The sequence below is a fragment of the Dromaius novaehollandiae genome, chromosome 3 (assembly GCF_036370855.1).
Source record: "Dromaius novaehollandiae isolate bDroNov1 chromosome 3, bDroNov1.hap1, whole genome shotgun sequence".
NCBI lineage: Eukaryota > Metazoa > Chordata > Aves > Casuariiformes > Dromaiidae > Dromaius > Dromaius novaehollandiae.
Window position 1 is genome coordinate 96,797,425 of NC_088100.1, and position 16,881 is coordinate 96,814,305.

The window sequence follows — 16,881 nt, forward strand, 5'->3', positions numbered from 1 at the left end:
CATAAACACTGCACAACTGCAGGCTAGATCAAACTGTTCTCCTGCAGGCCTACAAACTCTACGAACTCTTCAGAAATCTCCACTTCCCTATTTCGCTTCTCTGCAGCTGAAGCGCCTTTGACAGACCGGGGGGGTGGGGGGCTTGGACAGCGCCGAGCACACCCCGCCCCGCCCCGAAGCCCCGCCACGGCCCAGCAGCCCGACCGTTAACGGCCGCGCGCCCCGCCCCTACAGCAGCCCCCTCGCTGCGGCCGGCCACGCCCCAACGGCCGCGCGCTGCCGCACCCAGCCCCCAACCCCACCCTCGCGCCCCCGGAAGCGCTTGTGCCCGTGATCCGGGAAGCGGTCGTGTCTCTGCAGTTAGGGAGGGGGAGGGGGCTCGTCCGAGCGTCCTTGTGGGGACCGGCGTTATGTTTCTTACAATGGCGACTTGTAAGTGGCGCCGGGAGGAGCTGGGCGCGGCCGGCGGCAGCTGCCGGGGCCTGGGGGAGGCGCGGGGGTGACGCCAGAGGCGCGCGTGGGCCCCTGCGGCGGCGTGGCGCGGCCTTTCCTTCCCCGCGGGCCCGCGCCAGGACTACATTTCCCAGCGTGCCGCGCGCCTAGCGGCCGCGTGCCCGTGTGTGTGTGGGGGGCGTCGGGAGGCGCGAGGCGCCGCCGCGATGGCGGGGGGGCGGTGGCGCCTGTGGGTGTGAGGTGGGGGGCGGGGGTGGGGCAGCCCTGGCCGTTGAGGGGAGCAGTGCCCGGTGCGGGGGAGACGTGCTCTGTAGCGAGCGATAGGCCTGGGGAGCCACCGGCCCGCTTGAGGCAGGGGAGGAAGCTCGGCGGAGCACCGTTGAAAAAGATTTAAGTGGTTGTGCTGTTTGTCCTTTTGGGTTGCACATAGCAGCAAGTTATCTTCTGCCCTTGAGTAAATAAAATTAGCTGTTCCTCACTGTCCTCCAGCCACGGTTTCTTATCCCTGTTCTCATAAAGGCGAGTCTTGAAGAGGGATTTAAAGAGAAGGGTCTGTTTTCAGGGAGCGCTTTTTTTTTTTTTTTTTTTTGTATAGTGGAAGAATAGCAATGTTGATGGGAGAAGTAGATAAAAGTGTTTACGGCTAGTGGTGCTGGCAGAATGCTAGATCGTTGTGATAACGGGCCGAGGTGAGAAAATAGAGGGAAGCAGAACTTGAGAGCCCTCACAAGCGGGGTTAAGAAGCTCAGGTCGAATGAAAAAAAAGGAAGTCAACAGGGGGGAGTCAGGGTAACTGGGGGAGAATATGGGGCAAGGATCACGACCCGCACAGTATGTGGGTGACTCTGGTGTGTGGTGAAGGAACCGTACAAGAGGAGATGGCATGGAAACTAATGCTAGCCAGACCGGACTTTTGTGTGGACAGAATATAGATGAGCAATATATATTTTTTATAACATTTATGCTGTAGATTTATGATTGCTTTAACTTGACCTAGTTAGTTGATTTAAAAAAAAAGGAAAAAAAGTAATTTTGCCTGTTTCTTGATATAGGATGGGCCAGATCAGGGGACTGGTGAAAGTTGAAACTAACCTGGCCAGAAGGTTAATTTCATCTGAGATCAGCTCCCTGATCTGGTTCACTGTATGGTTAAGCAAACCCTTGTGTTGGCACAAAGGAAAGAACCAGAGCAGAGGTGGGTATAAGCAACAGGGGAGAATGGGACTACAGCTTTTACCAGCGGTATGGATTGTACCTGCTTTAAGTGACTGTGAAACTATAGTGTATTCATATTCAGTGTTGCAGCTTTATATTGAAAATGTCCTGAGGCTGCAACAAGTAGAATCTGTTGTGCTAGACACTGTATTTGCACAGACACTTTCAAAGGCGGTATGATGAAAGAGCGAGCAGGCAACTGGAAGTACATAGATACAAGGACAAGAGAATTTTCTTTCATGATAGTAAATCTTTTTGCACAATCTATCTGGGGCTACTGCAAAGGCAGGCAGTGGAAAACTAATCTTTATATGCTGTATGTACAGGAAACAAGATAAGATGATAACTGTATCTTTTTTCTCCTCTTCATGCTGCAAAAACAGTGGCCAAGAGCAAATCTAAGTAAGTGATGTTTTACTGACCAGTTTTTGATTTCTGCTACCACCCTGTATCTTAAAGTGACATAACAAGATATTGCATCTATCTAAAATGTTTTAATATAAATGAGGCAATTGCAGTCCCTGAGTCTAGCTGCATCCTTTTGTGCCACCCTGCATGTGTGTTTGTTTCACAGGTAAGCACAGAGGGGTGTGAAAAAATAATGTAAGTTGGGTTCTAAAATGGCAGCAAAGGCAGGTTTTGTCCTACAGGGCAGTCATGTGTGGCTCAAGTATGATATCCAAAGTGCTCTGTGCAGAGGAAGCGCACCTCTGTTTTTATGATTAAAGAGAGGCTATACAGTAACCTCATAATCTTCCTCTTGTTTACCTTTCATGCTTTTTCAACTGAGGAGAGCAACAGAGGTGCATCTTGGGGCTTCATGCTGTTTGTGGGTGGGACTTAATGGCAGGTGTTTTGAACTTGGCTTTTCTAATAGATAGAGTGTAGAATGGTTCCTGCGTTTAACATGTGTGTGTTGATATGTGAGGAGTGAAAGGGCTGCGGTCAGGATTCTGTGCATCTTGATTTGCTCTTTAGTTCAGCTCAGGAAAGATGTTAGCAGGTCCTGGAAAAAAATTAATCACAGTCCTTTGACCTGCAGAGAAAGCCGATGTGTTTAAGGGTTGGAAAGGAAGGAATATATACTTTCAGCACACTAACAGTCTTACATCTGTGGAAGCAAGGAGACGTGATTATGTAGAAATGTATATGGAGAGAATGACTTGCATCCAAAATGCTATTTATAAGAAAATTAGCTAGACAAATGTAATGGGCTGAAGTGATAAATATCGATACCTTCCTGACTTCTGATTCTCAGAAGTGGCATTTTTTGCAACCATATAATATTTGGTACTTTACAGCCCTGGAAACTGTGACCTTTGGTACTACTTAAATTTTTTTGAATATTTTAAAAATTGGCCCCAAACAGAGCTGGTACCAACCACTTGCTGGGTTTAAAGAGATTCTTCTGCTACAGGATTCCTGCATAATTGTCAGTGTTTGAAATTAGGAATGTAGTTTCCAAGTGTCTGACAGAGAGGAGAGCAGTTTGACATCGTAGCATTCTCCTGTTCTCTGTTTGCAGAAATGAACACAGCAAAGCAGAATGTTTCCTTGAGGTGTTTGTTCCCCTCTCATCCGTCTCCCCCCCGCTGTTCTCTTTTCTTCATGTATTCTTGGGGAATATGTTCTTTTCTTACATTGTTTGTCCTTTTTTGCTCCCCTTGGGTTTTTCCCCCCTGTCCTGAGTTTATTCTTCAGCTTTCCACTGTTCTTTTTCGCTTGTGCCCATAGTTACTTTTCTTCATTGGGCAGCAAGTTTTCAGAACAAGGTGTACTGTTAAGAAAGGACTTAGCCTAAGGTAACAAGAATTTCAAAGCCTGTTCATACTGATACCACAAGCCCAAAAAGGGGAAACTGCACCAAGAGGATTTGAGGAAGTGGGTGAGGGATAGGGGAAGGAGTCTGTGTGGTTACTGGTGTTACACATCACACCTGCAATAGTGTACAGGAGAGGACAGTAATCAGGGATAATCCTGAGTCTATGCTTGGTCAGTTTGAGGGAATTCAGTGGTTTTATTTAGTTTTTCATTGGAAAAAAAAAAAGAACAAACCTTAAAAAATTAGATTGCGAAGTTGAGAAGGAGAGGCTCAAGGAGTACATCAGTGTGTGCTGCACAAGTGAGGAAAGATGGGTGTCTTCTCAATGTTAATTTTGACAGACCATTTTGTATTGGAAGCAGGAAAATCCAGGAAAGTGAATGAGCGTGCAGAGGTGTATTCATCACTTTATTACTACGGAAGCAAAAGATATAATTTACAGACTGGTTAAGGGTCTTGACCTTACTTTCCAAACTTAAGAAGATGCCCCAAGTTTTTGGAGAGTTGCACAGATCTTGGAGTACTTCCAGACTGGTGAGGGACCCATCTGCTTTCTCAGTCACGTTGCTTTCCCTGCTTCCAGGCATACTGTAACTGCTGCTAGTCTGCTCTGCAAACTGAGAGTCCTCAAGGTTTTCCCTCTTCAGCCAGGTTAACTTCAAGTCCTGTATCTCCAGAGGGACAGACAATGGCCATGGAGCTCTGCTTCTCCTTTTTGCATGCCTCTTCTTCCAGTGTGTCTGCTGTGATTCCTCTCTGCATGTGGAAGTGATGATATTATATTATCTGCAGCCTGAATGCCTTTAACTACTACCACTCTTTCCATTATCTTTTAAGTCATAGTGACTCCATTGTATGTTAATTTCTCTTTTCTTTCTTTCCTGTTCCCCCCTCCCTTTTTTTCTTCCCCCCTCCCCTTTCTCCCTTTTGTTTTGTGGAGGAGCTAATTTTCTCTGGTCTTGTATTCTATTAGGAGTTAATTACTTAAACTTGATGCTAAAATTTATGGTTCGTAGTGGGCTCTTTGAGTTACAAAGTTTTAAAGCACCCATCCAGAATATCCATAAGCTTGAAACGAACTATATTTTGTGTGATTGTGCGAAATTATTCATGTTAAAAGTTTCTGCATTTGACAACAGCCTGACAGACACATGGTGCCATTGCTGTGTGCTTGTACATTGACACAGAGATGTTCCTTGTAACTTTAGATACATTCTGGTGAGGATGACAAGTGCGGCAGAGACAGGCTACTGTTTCAATGTCAGGAGACTCCGGCTACAGGAAAAACTGGTCCTGCTGAGATACGATCCTCTTGGTAAGAGCTTGGGGAAGAGGTCAGGCTGCTCTGTATAAGCTTCTCTGACTGTGTGGTGTAAAAGATTTGAATATAACAGAATTTTTCCAGTCTAAACAGAATATGTCGTATCATGTTTCATACTCAGATGACTGTACAGTTGCTGTTCTTTATGACATTCCAGTGGGATGTAAATGTTGCCCTCATTTTACAGACTGTGGCACTGAAACAAATTAATGACTTGCCCAAGACATCACAGTGTCTTTGACAGTCATGCCACATGTCAGTGGCAAAGCAAAGTGACACAGGAGGTCTTTCATTCTGTTTCTTTGTGTGGTTTGCTAGATCATGTTACCTCCAACAAGCAGCCATGGAGTATGCATCAATAGAAATTATTCTGTTAAGCTCTATTATTAAAGTTCTGTTAAGCTGCCATGGGTGCTCCAGACAATAAACTTTGACCATTGCTTACAAAATGGACTTCTTTTAAATACATAAACACCGGTTCTCCCTTTTTCCACCCCCACAAATGATAGTGTTCTTCAAGTGACAATGTGTTGGTTCTTTCATGTTCCTCTGGTCCTTGCAAATCTTTTCAGTCTAAGAATCTGATTTGTTGGGGGCTTATAGCACTTGCCAAGAGTGCCTTTTACTCGCAAAGCTTTTTGAAAGGTGACCTGGAGCTCCAGTTTCTGGGGTAGGAACCAGTCTGTAGCTAACATTAAAAAGGTTAATTTGGGGAAACTTAAAAAAATAAACCAGATCAGGCTAGAAACAGCACAGGAGAGTTAATGCAAAGAAGGATTATTTATATCGAGGGCATAAAGCTGCTCCAAGTGTATAACATAAAGCATGGCCAGTGGTTATGTGGTTCACTTTTTTTTTGCTTTTTTGTTTTCTGTTCTTGTTAGATGACTAACCTTTTATGCTCTGATCTAACAGTACAGGACCTTTGTGTCAGGTGAGACTAACTTCCAGAGAAACAGAATGATCTCATCAAAGTATTAATGCTGACCAAAGTTGTTGCTCTTCTTCTGAATTTCATACAGAATAAGAATCTGAGATCACTGGGATTACTTTCTTGAACTAGAAAACAAGTTTAAATTACTGTTCCCTTTACTGCATCAGAAAATTGTGCAAAATGGTCCTCCAGAAGTTTCACAATTTGTAGGAAATGTGAAGAGACTGGAGAGCTCATGCTAAGTAGTAGCTTTATTATAGAATATGGTGTAGGTTGCTGAATTCATAGAAATTGGAAATAATGAAGACAAAAAAATCTCTGATTTTCTTTGTAGCCTATACTAGAACACAAGTGAGAAATTGCAACAGTGATGCATGTGTGAAAGAAGGTGAATTTGGGCCTAGGTATCAGCTCACATCAGGAATACGTTAGGAAGCATTCTCACTTGGCATATATTTTCACTTTGTGTTTTGTACTTTTTGAAAAAATGGGACCTCTGCAGAATAAGGCTTTTTAGTGAAGTAGTGGCAGGAGTGCAGAAGTTTCACTACCTCATAACTGCAACAGAACGCTTAGTCAGTTGCAGTATTTCTTAAAGTGAAACTTTTATGCGGGGGAAATACTTCTGTCGTTTCGTGGATTGTCCTGGTATGGCTTTCAAAGGAAATAATATAATGAGGTTTAATTGGAACAGTGGCACTCTTCAAATGGCATTGTAAATCTTTGTGTTGATTCTTTCATAGTAATGCATCAACTATGCTTGACCTGTAAGTGGAATGACTTCGTTAACGTCATTATCAGGTGTTGGAGGCAGCGTCAGTTTGTGGCTTATTGAGAAGTTCACATGGCACTCAGTTAACTTTTCTGTTGATAGATGAGACCAATCAGGTCCAGCTTGTAACTTGTACTTGTTTGGACTCTGAAGTCAAAGGGCAGTAGAATGCAGTAAAAACCTATTTTTGTCCCTATATTGAAGAGCTGTGGCTCAGAATAGTCACAGGGAGCAGCTGTTGAATATTTTCAGGCACTTAAATCCTGATATTTATTTTCACAGAAGTAAAATGGACCTCTTAGGAACTAAAAATTACATGCGGTAAAGTGAAAACACTGCTAAACTCCTTCAGGAGTTGGTTAACAACAGCGTTGTGCCAGTCATAGTTGCTCTATGTTCATTTAAGCAGCAAAGCCAGTCAGGAGAAAGGGATGTAAGCTTGTTGAATTTAATCTTAACTCTTGAGGTTTCTTAACAAATTGTTTTCTTTCTCTTTCTCTCTCTCTAGCAAAAAAGCGTGTCCTCTTCACAGAGAAGAGAAAAATACGTTCTATGTGAACAATGACTGGACTTGATTTATGCATGAGGAGAGGATGGCTGGGGGGAGAACTGGGTGAATGCTGATTCAGAAATCCTGCAACATGGTCTGAAAAGAGAGGAAATGAACTGGGATCACCGTCTCCTGTGATTTGAAGGCCATTGTGAATAAAACAATGTAGAGAGAGAAAATTCTTAATGTCTGGACATAGATCATCACAGTAACATTTATTTATCTTTTGAGTTATTTTTACAGTCCTCAATTAAAAAAAAATTAAATAGCAAATCCCATTGTCTGTGTTTTCCATTGTGAAAGAGGCTGTAATCTTCAAAGGAACTATTGTTTTATAAGGCAATAAAAATTAACATTTTCCACAGCAGGAATTCAATGGCAGGATTGCAAGTTGTTCTAACCTACTGGCCACAGATTCAACAGTAGTGACCACGAATTGGTGTTGTTCGTTGGAGGGGTAGTGTTGTACCAGCTCCTTCCTGGGTAAGGAAGGAACAAGGGGAACCTGGTGAAATAAGATGAGCTTTTGCATAAGTTAGGACCAGAGTCATTAGGCCTTTATATCAAGTCAGGTAAGTTGGCTGTATTTTTTATTTCTGGGTTTTTGTCAAGCATGAAGAGAGCAGATCATCACATTAATTTTCTGGTCAATTCTGTTGGAGGTTTTTCTTCTTTAACTATCTCACCTATGTTTAGAGCAATATGGCTAGAAACATTTTTATAAAGTCTAGTTCAGAAGTGCTCTCGTACTTGTCCCAGCACAAGAAACGTCCCACAGGCCGGCAGAACAGCGGAGCACAGTGCTGCAGCCCCTGTCTGAGAGGCACACAAATAGATGGGCCAGAGCTCAATATACAATGCCTTGTTAAGAGCTGAACAGGCTGGGGAGGAGTCAAGCACTTGCTGTGGGTAGAGCTGCTCCCAAACTGCTCAGTGAGTCTGGCTTTAATAAATGCTAACTTCAGTGCTTGCAGCTGATGACCGAGGTGATGGACAAAGGTTACAATCTCAAAGCTAACACTGTGCTTCACATGGTGGCCTTGTGTGTCAGAAGTTCTGATAAAATAAGTAGAAACATTGCCAGGAGGCTGGTACCCTCCAGTTGTTTTGCTATAAGCTTTGTATACATCTCACAGTGTAACACATTATGTGGGATTGCCGCTATTGTAAAGGTTATGCATGGGGCCAAAGAGAGACCTGCTGTGCTGTGTTTGAAAGACCCTCCATCATCCTTACTATTGTAGAAGAGGAAATAACAGGATTTCTCAAATAAGGAAAGAGACTTTTCTGGTCTTTTCAGGCAGCAGAGGAGAATCTCTGTGCAGTTAGGAGAATAATGCTGTCTGAGATAAGATAAAATCAGTACATTGAGCTAGACAATGTCAATCAGAAAAGGTCCTGAGGCAAGTCCTTCCTGTAAGGATATGAAGATTGTGTCCCTGATGCCTGGACGCTCACTGATGCAACGCAGTTAGACTTCCTGATCATTTCCTCCATGGGTAATTTGGGGTAGTAAGCCAGGTAGAAGGCCAGTGCTCCCACAAAACTATCTCCAGCTCCCTAGAATAAAATAACAAACAAGTTTAAGCGTATTCACAGAGAGAAGCAGTTTACTAGAAACACACAAGTTGCAGCACTGATTGCAGGAGTCAAGAAATCATTCAGGAGCTGAGTTCAGTCCTCTCTTCTATGCCTAGGAAATTCTGAGGTGTGAAACTAGTGCCATGATACTATCTTTCTTTTTGTCCAATGGTTGAATCAAGGTACACACTATAATGTGGCTTAAACTTGCAGGAAAAAAAAAAGAAATACAAGTGTGTTACAGCTCAGTTAACATGTTGGTGTAAACACTGCTTTTGAAACTTCCTGTTGTTGGAGTGCTTGATTTTGATTTCTCAACCTGTTTCATTAAATCTATTTTTCTCTCATTTAACTTCTGTTTTTCATAAAGGGCAGTGGGAGAAGGGAGAGAGAAAAGGGGAAAAAATAAGCCGTGTGGCTTGTGGTGTCAGTAAATTTCTAGTTGCAGAACGATACATTCTGATGCCTCCAGAATTTAGTAGTTCTTCTTTAAAAAGTTCCCATTAATGAAGGTCTATGCAGTGTATTTCATTTAAAACACTCATTCCTGGGGCAAGGTTTGCCAGCTGTGCTGAGTTTGATGACAGGAGGTGAAGGAAAGTGTCATTCAACTTAAGCTCTTGGAAGCCAGGGCCCTCTTAACTACCTGTCCCCACCTCTTGTCTCCTATGAGCGCTGCCCCATGCTCTGTTCTCCGCCACATGAGTCCCCAGCAAGCAGGGACTGGGTCTTCCCTGTGCTGGCTCTGGCCATGCCCTGACTTGCTTTGACCCTCTACCCCAGAAACCACTAGGTTTGCTCTGATCAGCAGTGAATGACAGTTGTTTCCCTCCTGACTGCTTTTTAACAATAACTCTTGTTTTGCTATGTTCAATGCTCTATAGTGTTCTGAACAACTGGCAAAATGAATCATATTTTAATTTGATTTGCACGTTTCAGTCCACAGTGTCCTCCTTCCCTCTCCCCCCGCCCCCCTTACAACTGTCTTGATTTCCAAGGCTGGACTGATAACAATTCTTGTTGGTATGGTGAAGCTGGTTCTGAGTGTCCTTTTTTTTTTAATCATACTTTTACACCAGTAAAAGTGTTATGCTGAACACACTGGTAATATCTTATTTCATTCAAGAACCAGCATATGGAGTATCTCCCCTGGAAGGGTTTGCCTCTATAGTTGTAATAAAAGCCTTCTGAGGACCCAGCAGGCCCCAAGATGCATGGGACAAGAGCAAAGGTTCTGACAAAAGTTAGTAGAGAGAGCTGAGCACAACTTCTACCTGGAAATCAAGGCTAGGAAGTAACTTTCCAATTTTGCGTTCTAGTGGTTCTCACTACTAGGGTCATAGTTAAGCCAAAATCAGCTGCAGAAAACACCATTTCTGCAGAAAGTACCATTTCCACAAAGTTGTTCATGAAATAGCTGTTTGGGCAGGACAGCATGGCAAGCGCAAGGGAACCCTGAAGGGGGTAAGCATGGGCTGCCCACCCCCAGCCATGCCTTTCTTCTCCTTGCCCAGCCCTCCCACAGTGTTTGCATTGCTGTTACAGTCAGGAAACTCCCTAGTTAACTCTCATACCCTGAGTTTTGGATGCTATCTTCTGTGGTGTTTACACTGGGAGAACAATGTAGAGTAGAGGCTGGCAAATTACAAGTTAACAACAGAAGTCACACTTCAGCCTGCAGCTGTAGCAGCACCTGTTTCAACAGCTCTATAGTCCTGGAAATACAACTGGCAGGTGAAAGTTTTATCAATTTCTGTTGGGCTTTTGTCTCTCTTCTGGTTTCCATAGTGCTCCCACAATGGCAGGTGGAGCAGTAGCAGGTGACTGCTAATTAAGCATTGCCAGTATCTTTTGTCTGATACATAATACAAAAATCTCTGGCCCATCTTGGAGTTTATAATCTAATCGGTGCATGATTAATTATTGAAGCTATTTGGGTGCTGCTATTACACACAGAAGTAAAATTTGAGCAGGCAGATCTGTTAAGCTGTAGTCCTAATAGGAAAAAAATTGTCATTTTTCACATCAGATATTTCTCATAGTGATCACTGGGTAATGGAAGAGGCCAAGCATTATTTTAGTGAAGAATACATAACATCTGGTGTCAAATGGCATGAACTAGACCTGGCAGCAGCATGGGACAGAATATTGTCTTTTTGATCTTTTTTTTTTCTTTTTAATGGAGATATCTAAATATCACCCCAAGTAACTGCTGCACTGTTTGCTATTGAAGCAAAAAGACTAACTACACATCACCCATGCCTTAATTTGGATGACAGCTGGATGGACTCTAAGTTCTCCGTTCAAAGTTACTGTGCATCTCCGCTTGTGGATGATGCTCTGAAGATGTGAAACTGCTGTAGAGCTGCTGGTCAAGGCCGAACAATGTTAAATGACTAAAAAAATGGAAAAAGGCATGAAGAGCAGATTTCAATGAGGAAGGGAAAAAAGGCTTCCTAGCATTTTTTTGCAAGAGAAAAGATTGTATAGAATGATTGAGGAATATACAAAAAGGATTTGAGGCCGGTAAACTTTTGCTACAATCTATACTTTCCATACATAGATGGAGGCAGTCAGTCTTTCTAAAGAACAGCTACTATAGACCCCAAGGGAATCATAAATTCAGTTTTTGGTAAGTAAACATTTTCTGTGTATGTGGAGTGTTCTTAGTATAAGAGCTCCTACACTCAAAACAGTTGCATGTATGAGACTGATTTTGTAGATACCCTGTTCAACCTTGCTTCTGATCTGTGTGGACACAAATTGCCAAACATGACTTCAAGAGCAATAGCAGAACTGACTCAGCTGCAAGGTTAGCTGCAATAAGAACTATTTTCAGCTTACAGAAACAGACCTTCCCTCTTTGGTATTGTGGATTAAACTATGTTGGGTTTGTAGGATTCAGAAAAGGTCAACATAGAACAGAAGGAACAGTCTCTCAGAATAAAACAAAGATTATTCAGACTCTGGATTAGCAAATAGTAGTTTTACGTTTAGCTGTTTCAAAACCTGGTATAAGTAAAAATACAACTTTGCAAAAACAATGAGTTTTGAAAATGACCAGTAAGATGCACTTCTTTAACTCACTAACAAAATATAAACACAGAATTGATACCATAGTCATAATATTTTACATTCTTCAGCATTTGTCTTCCAGGAATCCTAATACTTTGCAGACATTGAGATAATCCTCATACCATTCAGTGCCTGGGGACAATTCATTCTATAACTACAAAAATATAACTTATTTAACCTTTCTTTAAAGCAGCAGATGATAGTTGGTATGAAATACAATAATGAACTAGATAAAAAAATTGCTCTGATATGGTGTGGCAAGTTCTAAAATGTAAATGTTATGGTTTTGACTGTTTTATGTTTTTTCAGCATTTTTTAAAACCTATTTATATTCTGTGCCACTAGTCTGGAAGGTCCTTGTCTTCCTGTATGTCTGGAAAAGGGCATTTTTGTTTATTACAATCTAGCACTGATCGAGATTCTGTGCCTCTAGAGAAGAGAAAACCCACAAAACACTTCTGTTTATACCTTAGCTTTTGTTAGTCCTGATTTGTCAGGAGCTGGTTCACAACTTTAGTATAACTATTTTTATACGATGCTGCCCTGAGAAGCTTTTTAAGGAAAGTGCTTTGTAAGTGGAAACTATATTGTTCAACAATTATATTTCCAGCAAGTAAAGCATTTTTCAGTCAATCACGCTTAGAATAATAGGATGCATTTCACTTATACAATAAGATGACTTGTTCACCAAAAATATTCAGAGGCCGCAAAGCTGAAGCTACAGTTCATAGTGGTGCAGTGGCTGCACGGCCTTTTTCCAGGATGACCTCTTGCTCACCCTTTCCCCTTTCAGACTGTCCTCTTGGGGAAGAGTAATTGCAACTATGTAAGAAGGGGAGGGGGCTTGGGGTCCCAAAGCCTGACATTGTTGTTAAACCTCAGAAAACCTTGCTTGGGTGATTTTCAAGTCATAGTTCATGTACAGTCTATGTATTACATGGATTCAACTTAATACATTGTAAGAGTGTGTTATCAAATCCTAAAAGAAATGAGGCATTGTATTATCAGTGCAATAGAAACATCAGCCATGCCTGTAACTATAATAAGCTCTTCATTTAGTGAATAAATCAAAACACTGATCCAAAAATCATGGAGAAGTGCATTATAACATACATTATAACAAAGAATCAAGAATATTTCTTGCAATAATGCTTCCAGTCTGCTGGGAGCCTTCACAGCAGTGCAAAAGCAAATGAAGCCTGAGGATTACATTGATTTAGTAAGGTCTAAATAGATGGCAATAAAGAGATGCCCAGCTCTCTTGAAGGAATTGGGCCTTGGAGAATTCTCGTTTTATTTATATCACCCCATAACACTGCAGGATTGGATTATGTTAGGATGTTATCACTCTGCACCAGGTCTGCTTAACATTCTTTGTTGCACCACTGCCTAGACTGTACCCAAGCTACGAGTGAGCCCTAAATAACACAAAAATATCTGTCAGCAAAGACATTCACCAGGCTTTCCTCAGAAGTAGGGAAAGCCTCCATCTTCATACAAGAATCACTGGGGTATGCTGTGATGCAAGGTTACAAGTGGAGCTGGAGAAGCAGTTCCAGCCTTCAGGATACATTCAGACACTCTTGTGCCAAGAGGGTCTATGTCTCAGCTAAGAGATAATTTCAGAAAAATGCTTAGGGAGTGAAATATCCCTTGGTAACAGTGGCTGAATCAGCTATAGAGCTTTTTTTTTTGTGTCTTTTTTTATGATTTCCTTCTCTCTAAAACAGCCCATGTTTATCCTCTATGTGATAGAGAATGTTTTTATTTTTCTGGAAAATGTTACTGGCTTGTTTTTTGACTTTTGCATTTATTTGCCCATGTAATACTTTTTTGTTTGATTTTGTGGGCTTTTAATCTTTTTTTCCCCCTTTTATGCTTTCATTTCACTGGACAGAGATTTTGGCAGTTGGAATTAAGACAGTGTTGAAATTAAACTAACTTGACTATCTTCAAACTATACTTTAAGCTTGAGGCCTAACAAGGGTGACTACTCCAATGGTGTCTGAAGTTCCTGATCCTGCATGGAAGGATTGCTGTCTTTTTTTTGTAGCGAACCTCACAGATACTGTCGGGATTGTGCAAAACTGTGCTTTTGGACCATGCCCTCAGCCGCAAACCTCTAAAATCTGAAATATTTTAAAGTTTTAGGGAGGTTAACCCAGAACAAAAAGATAAGAAGTCCTTAAAATTGAACTACCACATTCTGCAATAAAAAACAATTCAACCTGAAGCAAATAGCAGGGCTAGCCTTTTTAGAGCTAGTCTAGGCTTCTGAAGTAATGGTCCACACTAATTGGCTTCTGCAAGACTACTTGAGTTTAAGAGAAAGGAGAAGCACTAGGGACACTGTGCATCACACTTTTAGGGTCTGGATCCATGACTGCATTAATGTGCTTAATCTGTGCTCTGAAAACTGAGTGCGTATCCATTCTCATTACTAAGACAAGCTAGAACATGTTACCTTAAGCCAAAGGAAAGTATATAGAGAAAATCCATGACAGTGGTGCTGGCCTGTTACTTTCTTCTTCCCCTCTACCTTTCCCAAACACACATGGAAACTGTCCAATGCAGTCTACACACTCCAGATCAAGTGATGGGGAACCATTATGTTGCTACCCTACCATACCTTCCTTCCTGCTAGCCATGTGCAAAATGGCTGTATTTACCCCTGTTTAAAAATGAAATATGGGAAGTATAAGCTAACACACTTTAATTTGTATTCACTGCAGGCTGAGCACAGACTCCTAGTTCCAGTGATTCAAAGTGCAGTTTTGTAATAGTCTTAAGTCAGTCGAAGGTTATGCTATTGCTGAAGCACAGTCCCCCCTCCTGTTTTATCCTTGTCCCATGTTCCCACGCCCTGCCCTACATGCCATCTAGCACCAGTGCAGCCAAGCAGTGAGGCCGATTAGTTCTCAGATCTGTTTGAGGACTAATGCAGCCAACACTGACCAAGAAACATTAGTTTCCACCCAGATCAACAAGCTGCTGTATTACTTACTACATGATAGCTAGCCTTGATGCAAAGGAGAAAGAGGTTAGAAACACTCCTTTTAGCGGCATCATGATCTTGGATCAGCTTAAGCCAACTGTGAAACCTCACCCTCGGTCAACACGAGGCAACTCATTAACTCAGTTGTGTATCTGAGTCCTAATACCCTGGCTCCTAGTTGGCAGAGGGAAAGCAATCTGTTCCACTCTTGCCCTGTGGCTCAGACAGGAGGAATGAGGGAATGACCATGCTTCCTTTCTCTGTCTTTTCCAGATCCTGTTCTGGGAGGCCGTGGGAAGCAGCAACCCTTGCATTTCTTGCACTTATGTTGTGTGGTTCTTGCATAGCCATGAAGGGGGAAAATTTCTTGCTCACCTACTCAAGCTGAACAAGGGCATCATGTCATCTAGTCCTTCACATCTCTTGAGAGCATAGAGGTAACTACACCCACTATAGACTGTCAGTTGGGAAACATCAAAACCAAAGTACACCACACAGTGTTTCACATCAGCCGTCAGGAATTTTTACCCACTTCCTGACAGATTTCCTGATGGTTCATTAACGGTGATTAATCAGCCTGACCGTTAACCCCCTGCATTCCTGAGAGATTAATCTTGATACAGGGTCTCCTGCACACATTTTCTTTCCTTTCTGAAACATCCTACTACATTAAGTTATTCACTGATTCTAAAAAGATCAGAGACAAACATTACAGAGGAATGAATTCCCCTGAAAAGTAATCTGGTTTGTGGTGAATGTTGGAAATAAAACATACAACATTCACAACTCTGGAGTTTTTAGTTTGTATGTCATCTAAAAAGCACATCTGAAAGTGTCTAGAGCTCTGGCAATATTTTGGAACACAGTCCTGATTTACATTTTCAAAGCCCTTATACAGCATCTGTTTTGAAGGTAGGTAATATTGCTCTCATTTTACATTACAGGAAATGAATAGAACTTAAGATCAAGAATTTTAGAAATACCCACTCAGAGACATCTACGGGCTCAGGTCAGAGGTCCTGATCTTGCATGGACTTCAATGGGAGTCACATGATCTACAGATCCTTTGAAAATGAGGCACAACTTGGGAACCCCAAAACAGAGGTATCCAAAATTAGTAAACGGACCTCCACAAGTTGCTCGAAGCTCTGCTAGACTCTCGGCCAGGATGAGCACACCAGAGCTCCTGCCTCTCTGTTTACAAGAAAAGCACTCAGCGTGTCTGTGAGGCGATGACATTTTCGCTGTGCACACTGATAAAACTAGGGAGAGAACAAGGGAGAGCTCTGTTCTCCTGGATAATAATGCTTTGTCACTCAATGCAGGGAAAGAAAAAAAGAGGAAGAACTCAGAAACTGTTAAACACCTCACAAGTTATTCTATCTGTGTTGCAGACTAAATCCAGAAAGCCAGCAAAGTATTCACCCATAGGGAGCACTCTATTTTCTGAATCATCAAAACAAGGCAGTGTGCTGATGCTCATATAAACTCCTTTCAACTCCAGATAGTATTAATGAGAGGTGACAAATTTCTTTATTACACAATGGAGTAAGCACGCTGAACCAGGCACTCCAGACTCCGTTCTGGAAACAATGGATTCATCCGGCCGAACCTATGACATTCTCAACGAACAAACAATTCACCACTACTACGCTACCAGAGTGATTGAAATATTTCAATGTTGCAAGGAATATTTCAGCTGAGGATACAGTTCTGTGTAAATAGTCAGTTTAAACTAAAATTAGTTTTGGCCTTGGTACCTGCTTCTTCCTTGGTTTCACACCTGAGCTATGATCTGTGACTTCATTTCATTTCATCTGGAAGTTTATACCTAACAGGGAAACTCAAACACAGCAGAGGAAACCCCCCATGCTTGTTTTCCGTTGAAGTACATGTAGGAAACATATGACATACAAAACAGCCCTGGACAACTCTCGTTACACCTTAACTCAATACAAACCTCTCTAGTGGCACTTTTGCAAAGAACAGCGTATACGCCAAAATTTGTGTTATGTCAACAACAGGGAAGCACGTAGATGTTGGTACTAACAGAAATAAGATGGGCTTTCAGTTGAAAATCCTACAGAAGCTATATCTAACCTTCCCAAAGTTTGAGAGCACATGGAATCAGAGCCTTGGTTGAAGCTCAGCACTAAATATAGC

The 16,881-nt window shown here is 42.0% G+C and overlaps 1 protein-coding gene and 1 non-coding gene across 2 annotated transcripts in view; one reads left to right on the top strand and one right to left on the bottom strand.

Annotated features, from left to right (window-relative positions):
• The first annotated feature begins 286 nt into the window (after positions 1 to 286).
• On the top strand, positions 287 to 7,057 carry LOC112995920 (uncharacterized). Its single transcript, XR_010388530.1, has 3 exons — positions 287 to 432; positions 4,699 to 4,805; positions 7,026 to 7,057. It is a non-coding gene; the product is annotated as an uncharacterized LOC112995920 (transcript).
• Positions 7,058 to 7,263: 206 nt separating this feature from the next.
• Positions 7,264 to 16,881, bottom strand: part of RBKS (ribokinase) — a 69,739-nt gene continuing 60,121 nt past the window's right edge. The window contains exon 8 of the mRNA XM_064509551.1: positions 7,264 to 8,627. Coding sequence (XP_064365621.1) covers positions 8,454 to 8,627 — 174 coding nt within the window. The 3' untranslated portion in view covers positions 7,264 to 8,453. The remainder of the gene's footprint in view (positions 8,628 to 16,881) is intronic.